The 12,158-nt window shown below is 43.6% G+C and overlaps 1 protein-coding gene across 2 annotated transcripts in view; it reads right to left on the bottom strand.

Annotated features, from left to right (window-relative positions):
• Window positions 1–327: 327 nt before the first annotated feature.
• The window catches only part of BEND4 (BEN domain containing 4), a 45,982-nt gene continuing 34,151 nt past the window's right edge, over window positions 328–12,158 (bottom strand). The window contains exons 4-5 of one of the 2 annotated variants that reach the window (XM_060246327.1): window positions 11,170–11,410; window positions 328–749 (exon numbers count right to left, since the gene is read on the bottom strand). In XM_060246327.1, coding sequence (XP_060102310.1) covers window positions 532–749; window positions 11,170–11,410 — 459 coding nt within the window. In that variant the 3' untranslated portion in view covers window positions 328–531. The remainder of the gene's footprint in view (window positions 750–11,169; window positions 11,411–12,158) is intronic. The other variant, XM_060246328.1, reaches the window with a different exon arrangement.

The raw sequence follows: 12,158 nt of genomic DNA, 5'->3' as shown, positions 1-12,158 counted from the left end.
TTTTTTTGTGCAAGTCAGGGGAAAAGGATTGCAGATTTGGCAATTGTTTTGAAGGCCTATGAAGATTTGACATATGAAAGCAATTCTCATTACAAAACAGGCCTAGTTCTCAAAAACAGCAGAGGAGAAGGCAAACGTACTGTTTGGGCTGTACCACTTCAGCGTACAGAGAGGTGCTCACATGATGGAATGTACCAACCCACTCTCAGAAAACCAGACTTCAGAGAGAAGGGCTCAAACTTGTTCCCCAACACATCACCTTTCAAATGGAGGTATTTTTTTAAAAAATACTGATGAGTATCGAACTATCCCCTTACTCCCAAATAGTACAGCACACAAAATGGATTTAATCTGTTATATGGGAAACCAGAGCTGGTTGTTTATACACTATGGAATTTCACAGGAAAGCCCTCGATGAAATACGACTTTGAACATGCTTTGGATTCTCAAGTCACATCAAAAACAGGACACTGAATGCATGGAATCTTTCATCGCCTCACACGCTTGCATGGGTTCCCTTCCCCTCTGTCATCAGTCACCAGATCCGTCATGGATCCCTCTACTGAAGAGGTCATCTTGCGAACTGTGTTGGTCAATCCCTTCGTAATACGAATTGCCATTGTGGAGGAATGTCCCCACCGCCCGTCCTTGCCGGGCGTGTCCCACAGCATCACTAAAGACCTTGTTTATCTGTTCTTCAGAAGGCATCCACCAATCAGGATTGGAAGTGCAGTGCATCCTAATGAATTCTGTGAGGGGGGGAAATGGAGTTTATAAACACATTTCACTGGCAAACAAAAATCACTTCGCTTTGCCAGATTGGGCCAACACAAAGTCTTACTATGTATCCTTATGGACAAGTCCCAAAATTGCTTAAACATACTTGTTCTTTAACACATGCAATTATACAAATCGTGGAATGCCATCACTTGAAATGATATTATCTTGTCTGTATCTATTATGAAACGGCCACATATTAAATTAAAGGAATTTGCATAAAATGGCTGCGCAGCTTGGATTGCTCGATGATGACTGGTTAGCGATTGAAGAAAAAAAGTTATGAGGCACATGGAATGCTGAAGAACTTGGCTAGATGTGCAACAAACAGAAGAAGTGAAAACTGTGCTTTAACTGAGGTCAAGGAAATTCAAAATTCTACAGCTGGAAAAATGCAAGTTCTACCCAAGCAAAGCTAAAACTTGCTCTCTGCGTACATTAAAGCAGACTGAACCTGGTTTTTACTTGACATAATTTATTCTAGTTTCATTCTGGTGGGGAGGAGCCTGGAGAGATGAAGGGCACTGAAAACTACCCTTAAGCCCAGCAACTGATTTAGTGAGATCTGAGCAGGCGTTACCTGCACTCTTTCAAGTAAACCTTTGGAGTCATAAGAGTTAGAAACTCCCTTAAAAACAGACTAGCCCACCTCAAACACTGAACTGTCTGAAAACTAAATTCCCTCCTTAATCATATAGGTCTGTGCTCTTTTTGTGTTTCTACAGACGTTCAGCATATACTGAGTCTGGCCCCTGAACAAGAACTGACCACGGTGTTCCCTCTAAGCTGAGTTAGTGTGACCTAGCTCAAAGTTTTTTAGTCTCTGGCTCACACATTTTTGTCTTAGGTCAGGAAAAATGGCCCCAGAGCAAAGTAATTCATGCAGTAGCTCTCAATTTTATTGCCAGTAGCTCACAACTTTATTCCAAAGTAGAAGTTTTGCTCACAAGACTCCACAGCTTAGAGGGAACACTGCCACAGAGATCACTGGCTCCTAAGCATCCTAAAGAAACAATATGCAGGTTTTGCAGTTTCATTAACATGATCACAATCAAGCTCACTCCCCGCCCCCATCTGAAAACTTTGGTACTTGGCAGGCAACAGTGGGAAGGCTTCTAGTGTCCTGGCCCCACTGATGGCACCTGGGTTTTTTGGCCACTGTATGACAGAGTGTTGGACTGGACGGGCCACTGGCCTAATCCAACATGGCTTCTCTTACGTTCTTATTTTCAGCATTCTAAATCTATATCTGGATTCAGTTTTAGAAAGCTCAAGGTGGTGAGCATTTATTTTACTATCTAGACCGGACCCCCAAACCCTAACTGTTCCCAGTTCTACTAACAAGATTCATTCTAGAAAGATAGTTACAAATGTCTATAGCTTAAATGTGGTTGATGGCATAGCAGCAGGTGCCATTTCCTGGCAGATGCCACCTCTAAAACATCACTAATTACTTGCATTGAAGGATTCCTTCCTGATAAGTTCCGGAACCAAAACAAACAACTTTATAGTTGGGTTTCAAGACAATGTTCAGAATTTATTCAGCAACTTTCTTTATTCTGATGAACCTGCCATTAGAAACACCTACCAATGTATAAATGGTATCCTACTAAGGATGGGCATAAAATGGTTCACAGATGTAAGTTTGTAACAAATCTTTGCCAGTTCGTGATTTGCAAAACAAACTTTGCAAACTGAAGAGCAAAAAGCAACGGGGAGCAGAAAAAAGGGGTCTTGAGATGGTTCAGCTTGCGAACCAACCTCCTGGTTGGTTCATGATTTGACCTCCTGGTCTAGTTCATGATCTGGCCATGAATCGAAACAAACCACAAAATGGGGTTCATGCCCATCTCTATTTTTTGCTGCTGGTGGTGGTTGAAATTGTTGTCAAGTTGCAATCAATTTATGGTGACCCCGTAGACTTTTCAACACGAGATGTCAGAGGTGGTTTGCCATTGGCTGCCTCCAAGAAGCAATCTTAGACTCCAGTAGTTTTCCATCCAACTACCAAACCAGGGCTAAACCTGCTTCGCTTCTGAGATTTGATGAGTAGAGCTAGCCTGGTCCATCCAGGTCAGGGGCATATATCAGCCTGATACAGTTGTTTTTTTTAATGTCCTATAATTAATGCACTGGGTGGCAGACAGCAGTCCAATCTAGATGCTGGTGTGCTACAACTTTATCTGCATTCTAAGAAAGGTGTTTGGGATGGACATTCCATTTGAATGAAAACTTCTTCATCCACACTTTATACAGAAGGTCCCATATCACAACGCAGACACATCTGCATCCAGTTTTGTGCATCTGCAGAATTCAGACTGATCCAAGTCAGTAGACTAGAGAGATACTGAGCATGGGTTCTAGAGAGGGAAACTGCTGAATTAGCCATTTCTTGCATTTTAACACTGCATCTAGCAATATGTGTTCTGATCCAACGCTTCAGGCAGAATCTCTGTTCAAAGCTCCCCTTTTGTCACAGGATGGAGAGTAGGAATGGGCATTATGCACCATCTTGAATACAAATTTACTATCTGAAATTAAAGCCATTTAGATGAACGTGAGTTCAGCTCTTAAGCCCTTTGGTTCCAGATGAACTTCAGAGGTTTCGCATCTCTTCTTAGGGACTCCCAGCTACACACTATGCAAATGTATTCCTGCCCTCCGTTTTAGACTCCAGTAGACACTGTACGCTGCTCCAACAGCTGGAGCTTATTTTGAACATTTCTTAATTTGACTGCTGAACCTGCACCACTTGTGTCTTGTTCAGTGGAGCCCCAGGACCCATTGGCTGTGGCAATGCCAGCTGCCTGACCAGCCTCCAACCTTAGAAAGCAACAAAAGCAGCTCTCTGGTAGCCTAGACCGTGCCTGCTGAGCCACAAGCGATTCTAACCTTATTCGAAGCATCAGGAAAGGTTATTGGCCCAAGTCATGTACAGAAAATGATGGTCCATCTGTTTTAGGCAGCAACTTGTCCACCATGGAAAGTACTGGTTGGTTACAAGAAGCCACCAAGGGGGCATTTAGACATCATCCACTAGAACAGGGGTAGCAAACTTGCTTAATGTAAGAGCCACATAGAATAAACATAAGATGTTTGCGAGCTGAAAGACATGAACATCAGATGAGGGAGGAAGGAAGGACAGTGGATGGGGAGGAGGAAGGGAGAGATGGAAAGAAAGCAACTTTAAATGCATCCTCTGAGCTGCCAGCTGGCTTGTTTTGGAGAAGTGATTTAAAGAGAGAAATGCCTTCTCCAAGCCAACAGATGGGGCAGTGGAGGCTCCAAGAGCCACACAATATGTATGAAAGAGCCACGTGTGGCTCCTGAGCCACAGTTCGACCACTCCTGGTTCCATTAGTATACCCTGTTTCTACACAATATAAAATCTACATTTGCAGGGCCATTATCAATGGCTTTCTTCACTCTTTATATCTGTATGCTGTATTTTATTACTGAGCACACCTGACTAGCAGAGCTTAATGCATGCCTTGATCTAGCATGTAAAATCTGGCTTCTATGTTGGCAGTCAAAGCAAGACACACATGGAGGTACCCCCCGCCCCCAAACTGTGCTAGATACACACACCCAGCAAGCTCCACTATGTGTCAGGCTCCGAGCACCCAGAGCTAGACTGCAGCCAGTGGATTTAGCATTAGAAGAATTCCTTTCCAATTCTATGGGCATTTCAGGAGGGAAGGCAGCGTGGTATAGTCTGATCTTGTCAGATCTCGGAAGCAAAGGAGGGCTGATCCTTGGATGGCGGACTGCCAAAGAAGGCTCTGTGGAGGAAGAATACCAAGCCACCACTGCTTCTCACTTGCCTAAAAAGCTTCTTGCTGGGGTCACCGTAAGTATTGGTTGTGACTTGTTTGTGCCTATGTGTAAATGTTTTTAGCATTTCAGTGCCACTGCATTACACCCAATTCCTGGCATGATAAGGCGAAATAGGATTGAAACATTAAAATGTTGCCTTGAAAAAACATGCATACCCTTTAGCATACCCCATCTCACAACATACACAAGCATGCACCCATAATCACATGTAGGGCTAAAATAACACTATGAGTACATAACATATATAGACCCCCAAACAAGTAAAGGGCATCTGTGCACAGAAGTGGACTTGTGTATGCTCAAGTGTTGTAAATGTACATCTATGTTCACAGTATGATGCTCGATCAAACCCTGCTGATCTTGCCATATGCACTTTTCAAAGTGGAAGCTAATTATGTGCACTACAGCTCAGTTGGGGGTCATGAAATTCCATCATTATTAGTGCAAGCCTAATCACAATTTAAATAGATTATGACTGGTTTTCTGTATCTCAGAAATGGATTCAGGAATAATTCTGGTTTGTTTTCTTTAATGAGACATCTCACGAGTGTCAGTGAAGACCCATATTTTGTTTAGCAAGGTATTAAGTTTTAATTAAAAGAAAACACAGAATTATCTAATTCAGAATTGCCTTCACAGCTAAAGTAAGACTGCAAACTTTTAAAACCATCCCATTAATCACATTTAAACTAGGTTTAAAGAATGATTTTTAAATGTACAGTAATTGAAGTTTCAGTTAATTCAATTGATGGGCCAGTTTTAATCAAAGCAGTTTTTGATCTACAGAATCTTTGACTTAGGAAACATTTTTATGTGGGGGGTTTTTTGTAATAAAGGAAGAAAAAGTAAATATTAAAGATTAAATTGTAAGGAAGAATAATAATTGCTTTTTATACCTTGGTTTTCTCTACCCTAAAGGAGTCGCAAAGCAGCTTACAATCGCCTTCCCTTCCTCTCCCCACAAAAAGGCACCATGTGAAGTTGGTGGGGCTGAGAGAGTTTTGAGAGAACTTGGATTGACCCAAGGTCACCCAGCAGGCTTCATAAGGAGGAGGGGGGAATCAAACTCAATTCTCCAATTTGAGTTTGCCACCCTTAACCATGCTGGTTAGGGATTGTGTGGAGAGCTCAAAAAAGGCACATACAATTCACAGAGGTCTGAGAGGAGCAGAGCAGCTCTGATAGCTGAGACAGCTGGAGAAATTGCTGAGAATTTCTGAGTTTTGAAGCTAAAGGGCTCTTGGCCCGTGGCTCTTCGCCTAGGGGCTCTCTAAGGGCCAGGAACCCAGATCCCTGATTTCCTTGTTCTCCAAATAAGGTAAGTTCCCAATAAGGTAAGTTGAGGTAAGGTAAGTTGACCCTCCAGAAGGGGAGCCACTTAAACAAACAGCATTTAAAGAGGACTGTATATTTTAATATATATATATCATGAAGATAGAATGCCAGCAGGGGGTTGGGGGCTTTCCAGTGTTTTGCACTGAGTGTCACATGTATGACTATCTGCCCAAAGGACAGAAGTCTTGGGTGTGTGCTCGATGCAAGGAGCTCCTGGTCCTCAGGGAACGAGTTCGTACCCTTGAGGCCGAGGTGACTGCACTGGAGAAGCAGAGACAGTCAGTTAGGCACTTGGGGAAGACTCTCGGGGGCGTATTAGATGAGCCCCGCTCTGAACGTAGCAGCCCCGTTGCTGCCAGAGAGCGAGAGGGTCGAGAGGGAACAGGGCACCGTGCTGAGGACAAGGGGAATGCGCCCTCAGAAGGGACCTCTTCTTCGGTTGGTGAGTGGGAATCCTTTCGCGCCAAGGAACCATCCCTGAGCAGGGAGAGAGGGGGGGTTTTGGTAGTTGGTGATTCGATCCTTAGGCAAGTAGACAGCAGGGTGGCGAAACCGCGTACTGACCGTATGGTGACTTGCCTGCCTGGTGCGAAGGTAGCGGACATTACGCGTGTAGTAGATAGACTGATAGACAGTGCTGGGGAGGAGCCTGTGGTCGTGGTGCATGTTGGCACCAACGATGTGGGGAAATGCAGTCGTGAGGTCCTGGAGGAAAAATTTAGGCTGCTAGGCGGAAGACTTAAGGCCAGGACCTCCAAGGTAGCCTTCTCAGAAGTGCTACCTGTTCCACGTGCAGGGCAGGAGAGACAGGCACAAATTAGAAGTCTCAATGTGTGGATGAGACGATGGTGTAAGGAGGAAGGGTTTAAGTTTGTTAGGCACTGGGATGCTTTCTGGAACAAGCGGGAGCTGTACAAAAGAGACGGTCTCCACTTGTCCTCGGATGGAACCAGGCTGCTGGCGCTTAAAATCAAAAAGGTGGCAGAGCAGTTTTTAAACTAAATCTTGGGGGAAAGCCGACAGGAGATGAAATGTCTCTGGTTCGGGAGGACTCGTCTCAAAGAGATGAAGGGTTAGCTGCTATTTTTCTACCGGGTAACAGACCAGAGTTGTCCACTGTGAGGGCGACAAACAATATGGACTGTCTGCCAGAGTCTCGAGGTGGCAGGAGGAAGGTGGCGGGCCTAGCTCGCCTGGGAAATTATAGATGTTTGTATGCAAATGCTAGAAGTGTCCGAAGTAAAATTGGTGAATTGGAATGTTTAGTGTTGGGAGAAAACATAGACATTGTGGGAATTTCAGAAACTTGGTGGAATGAGGAGAATCAGTGGGACACGGTGATTCCTGGATATAAGCTATATCGGAAGGATAGGGAGGGAAGGGTTGGAGGTGGGGTGGCTCTGTATGTCAGAGAGGATATACGGTCCAGTAAGACTGAGGTCAGAGAATTAGATTCACTTTTAGAAATGCTTTGGGTTGAAATAGAGGGCCCAAAAGGAAATTTAACTATGGGAGTTTGTTATCGCCCACCAAATCAAAAGAGAGAGGACGATTATAATATGATGGAAGGCTTAAAGATAGCGGCTAAACGTAAAAACTGTGTCGTAATAGGTGATTTTAACTACCCGCAGATTGATTGGGTCAATATGTGTTCTGGTCGAGAGAAAGAGATTGAGTTTCTTGATGCTCTCAATGACTGCGCTATGGAGCAGATGGTCTCAGAACCTACCAGGGGTGGGGCGATCCTGGATTTGGTCCTAAGTAATGCCCAAGACTTGGTGAGAGATGTAAAAGTGATTGCGCCGCTTGGGAGCAGTGACCATAATGTTATTGATTTCACCATTTGTATAAATAGGGAGTTGTCCAAAAAGACCGCCACAACCACGTTTAACTTTAAAAGGGGTAAATACACTGAGATGAGGAGGCATGTGAGGAGGAAACTGAAAGGAAAGGTACATACTGTCAAAACCCTTGGGGAAGCTTGGACGCTATTTAAAACTATAATCCTAGAAGCTCAGATAAAATACATACCACAAGTTAGGAAAGGCACAAACAAGCATAAGAAAAGGCCTGCATGGTTAACAAACAAAGTAATGGAAGCTGTAAAAGGTAAGAAGGACTCCTTTAAGCGGTGGAAAACCAGTCCAAATGAGATTAGTAAAAGGGAACACAGGCTGTGGCAAATCAAATGCAAGACTGTGATCAGGCAGGCAAAAAGGGACTATGAGGAGCATATTGCAAAAAACATAAAGACCAACAATAAAACTTTCTTCAAATATATTAGAAGTAGGAAACCAGCCAGGGAGGCAGTGGGGCCCTTGGATGACCATGGGGTAAAAGGATTACTGAAGGAGGATAGGGAAATGGCTGAGAAGCTAAATGAATTTTTTGCCTCCGTCTTCACTGTGGAAGACGAGAACTTTTTGCCCGCCCCAGAACCACTAATTTTGGAAGGGGTGTTGAAAGACCTGAGTCAGATTGAGGTGACAAAAGAGGAGGTCCTACAACTGATAGACAAATTAAAAACTAATAAGTCACCGGGTCCGGATGGCATACATCCGAGAGTTCTGAAAGAACTCAAAGTTGAACTTGTGGATCTTCTAACAAAAATCTGTAATCTTTCATTGAAATCTGCCTCCGTTCCTGAGGACTGGAAGGTAGCAAATGTCACCCCCATCTTTAAAAAAGATTCCAGAGGAGATCCGGGAAATTACAGGCCAGTCAGTCTGACTTCAATACCGGGAAAGTTGGTAGAAACCATTATCAAGGACAGAATGAGTAGGCACATTGATGAACACGGGTTATTGAGGAAGACTCAGCATGGGTTCTGCAAGGGAAGATCTTGCCTCACTAACCTGTTACATTTCTTTGAGGGGGTGAATAAACATGTGGACAAAGGAGACCCGATAGATGTTGTTTATCTTGACTTCCAGAAAGCTTTTGATAAAGTTCCTCATCAAAGGCTCCTTAGAAAGCTTGAGAGTCTTGCAGTAAAAGGACAGGTCCTCTTGTGGATCAAAAACTGGCTTAGTAATAGGAAGCAGAGAGTCAGTATAAATGGGCAGTCTTCGCAGTGGAGGACGGTAAGCAGTGGGGTGCCGCAGGGCTCGGTACTGGGTCCCATGCTCTTTAACTTGTTCATAAATGATTTAGAGTTGGGAGTGAGCAGTGAAGTGGCCAAGTTTGCAGATGACACTAAATTGTTCAGGGTGGTGAGAACCAGAGAGGATTGTGAGGAACTCCAAAGGGATCTGTTGAGGCTGGGTGAGTGGGCGTCAACGTGGCAGATGCGGTTCAATGTGGCCAAGTGCAAAGTAATGCACATTGGGGCCAAGAATCCCAGCTACAAATACAAGTTGATGGGGTGTGAACTGGCAGAGACTGACCAAGAGAGAGATCTTGGGGTCGTGGTAGATAACTCACTGAAAATGTCAAGACAGTGTGCATCTGCAATAAAAAAGGCCAACGCCATGCTGGGAATTATTAGGAAGGGGATTGAAAACAAATCAGCCAGTATCATAATGCCCCTGTATAAATCGATGGTGCGGTCTCATTTGGAGTACTGTGTGCAGTTCTGGTCGCCGCACCTCAAAAAGGATATTATAGCATTGGAGAAAGTCCAGAGAAGGGCAACTAGAATGATTAAAGGGCTGGAGCACTTTCCCTATGAAGAAAGGTTGAAACGCTTGGGACTCTTTAGCTTGGAGAAACGTCGACTGCGGGGTGACATGATAGAGGTTTACAAGATAATGCATGGGATGGAGAAAGTAGAGAAAGAAGTACTTTTCTCCCTTTCTCACAATACAAGAACTCGTGGGCATTCGATGAAATTGCTGAGCAGAAAGGTTAAAACGGATAAAAGGAAGTACTTCTTCACCCAAAGGGTGATTAACATGTGGAATTCACTGCCACAGGAGGTGGTGGCGGCCGCAAATATAGCCACCTTCAAGAGGGGTTTAGATAAAAATATGGAGCACAGGTCCATCAGTGGCTATTAGCCACAGTGTATGTGTGTATATAAAATTTTTTGCCACTGTGTGACACAGAGTGTTGGACTTGATGGGCCGTTGGCCTGATCCAACATGGCTTCTCTTATGTTCTTATACTGCTGTCTAGCACCAACTGAGATGATGCTACTATTTCCTTGGAGTTGCCCACTGCAGAAGAAAGACTATTAGTCATGATGATGGAGCATCCTTTCTTTGGAGGAAGCTTCTCCATCATTACTGATCTTTTCAGTGAAGATTTCTTGATAAATCTTCCAAGGAATCTTGGGAAGGGGGCATTGCTCAGTGGAAGAGTATTTACTTGGCATGCAGAAGATCCCAGGTTCAATTCCCTGACATCTCCAGCTAAAGGATCTAGCAGTAGGTGATGAGAAAGACCTCTGACTGAGACCCTGGAGAGCTGCTGCCCATTTGAGTTGACAATATTGACTTGCAGTGAAATTCTAGCAGGAGCTCCTTTGCATATTAGGCCACACCCCCCCGAGGTAGCCAATCATCCAAGAGCTTACAAGGCTCTTTTTTGAAAGCTCTTGAAGGATTGGCTACATCCAGCGGGTGTGGCCTAATATGCAAAGGAGCTCCTGCTAGAATTTCACCCTTGCTGACTTGGATGGATCAAAGGTTGGCTTGAGTATAAGGCCGGGGGGGGGGGGGTGGAACCTGACAACCCTACTTAAAAATGAACAAAAGACCCAAAAGAACATACGTATACAAGAGCACCAATTTAATCCTCCAATTTGATTCTGGACTTCTCTAGCACAAAATCTGAGCCTTTCTATCCACTCCTGCTGCGGGGGGGGGGGGGGGAAATCCTCCCACCCCCGAGGTAATGTCTGGAAACTGAATAATAGCACTTTAAATGAGATGCCATTGGGGTTTATAATTTCTTTTTAGTATAACTGGTTTTACTGATTTCAATGTATGTATTTTTTTCTTGTGTTGTACGTTGCCCAGAGCCTGGCACTGGCTGGGATGGGGCAATTTATTAAGATAAATAAATAAATAAAAAGACTTTTTAAAAAAGCAAATTATTCAACAAATCTGTACTTCAAGACCTGAATCAACCCCCGCCCCCCCACAACCAGTGGTTTCCACAACAAGCTTCCCTTCCCTCTTTGTTACGGGAACTGAAACATTTTTTGATTAAAGCCAGAGAGCGGATGTGGTGAAATGAGATTGCATATGGTGGACACCGAGTGAAAAGATGCAGTACCTCTGAGACATGTTACTTTAACGGGATCCAGAGGACGTCTTTCAGGACCGGGGTCTCCCGACTGCACTGACCTTTTCCTTTTTCCAAGGCCGCATGAGTACTTAAGCTCATCGGTGGTGAAGACAAATCGGATGAGGTACCGGAGGAGCCGCCGCCCGTCTTTCTTGGAGGAGTTCACGGCCTCATCCCACTGTTTGCTAGTGATGTAGACGGGGTAGTTGTTCAGCAACTGTTTGCTGCCCTGGAACAATGATATCCACAACAAAAGCAAAAAAAAATTGTTTCCCTCATTATTTTTTTTAAAAAAGCAAAGATGATGATGTCAGCAGCCATATAAATGATTAAAAAAAAGTTAAGCAGCTGTGAAATGCTGACAGTGAAACATAGGCTGACATGAACAAGGAATTGCTCATACTAAGAACATGCATTTTTTTTAAAAAAAAATACATTTGCATTTTCTAATAACAGAAACCAGTGTGGTGTAATGAACACCTTTATAAAGAAAAGTTATTTATAAGATACTTTCACAGGTAATATTAAAAAGTGTCAAGATCCAGTGACTGGGAAAACTATTTAAATATAATCTTCTCTCTTAACCTATTAAAATGTGTAAAATTTCTTTTGAAGAGTGTGATCAAACAGGGCTTTTCATGGCAGCTGACAGATTGCTACCTCAGAAGTCACCTTTTAAAAATAACCTATTTACATAATTAACATACTACCTTTTGTTTAACACACTCAGAACCTGACAGGGCAGTATGGTTGCAGGGGAAAACTCTAAAGCCAATTAAAACAAAGTTAAGTAGGACTTAACAGCCATGTTACTATTCATGAACTTGGCATGAATGCAAACAATAGCTTTATGCAAACACTACCACATCTGCCAGTAGATCCTGCCAATAATTACCAGGATTGATAGGGACTTAAATATCAAATTCTCAAAAGTACAAATGCCTTGGATTCAGACACAGGGTGGAGAGAGCTGACAA

This window comes from Heteronotia binoei, chromosome 9 (assembly GCF_032191835.1).
Source record: "Heteronotia binoei isolate CCM8104 ecotype False Entrance Well chromosome 9, APGP_CSIRO_Hbin_v1, whole genome shotgun sequence".
Taxonomy (NCBI): Eukaryota; Metazoa; Chordata; class Lepidosauria; order Squamata; family Gekkonidae; genus Heteronotia; species Heteronotia binoei.
The sequence above is the reverse complement of the archived record's forward strand: the minus strand, read 5'-3'. Positions and strand labels throughout refer to the sequence as shown.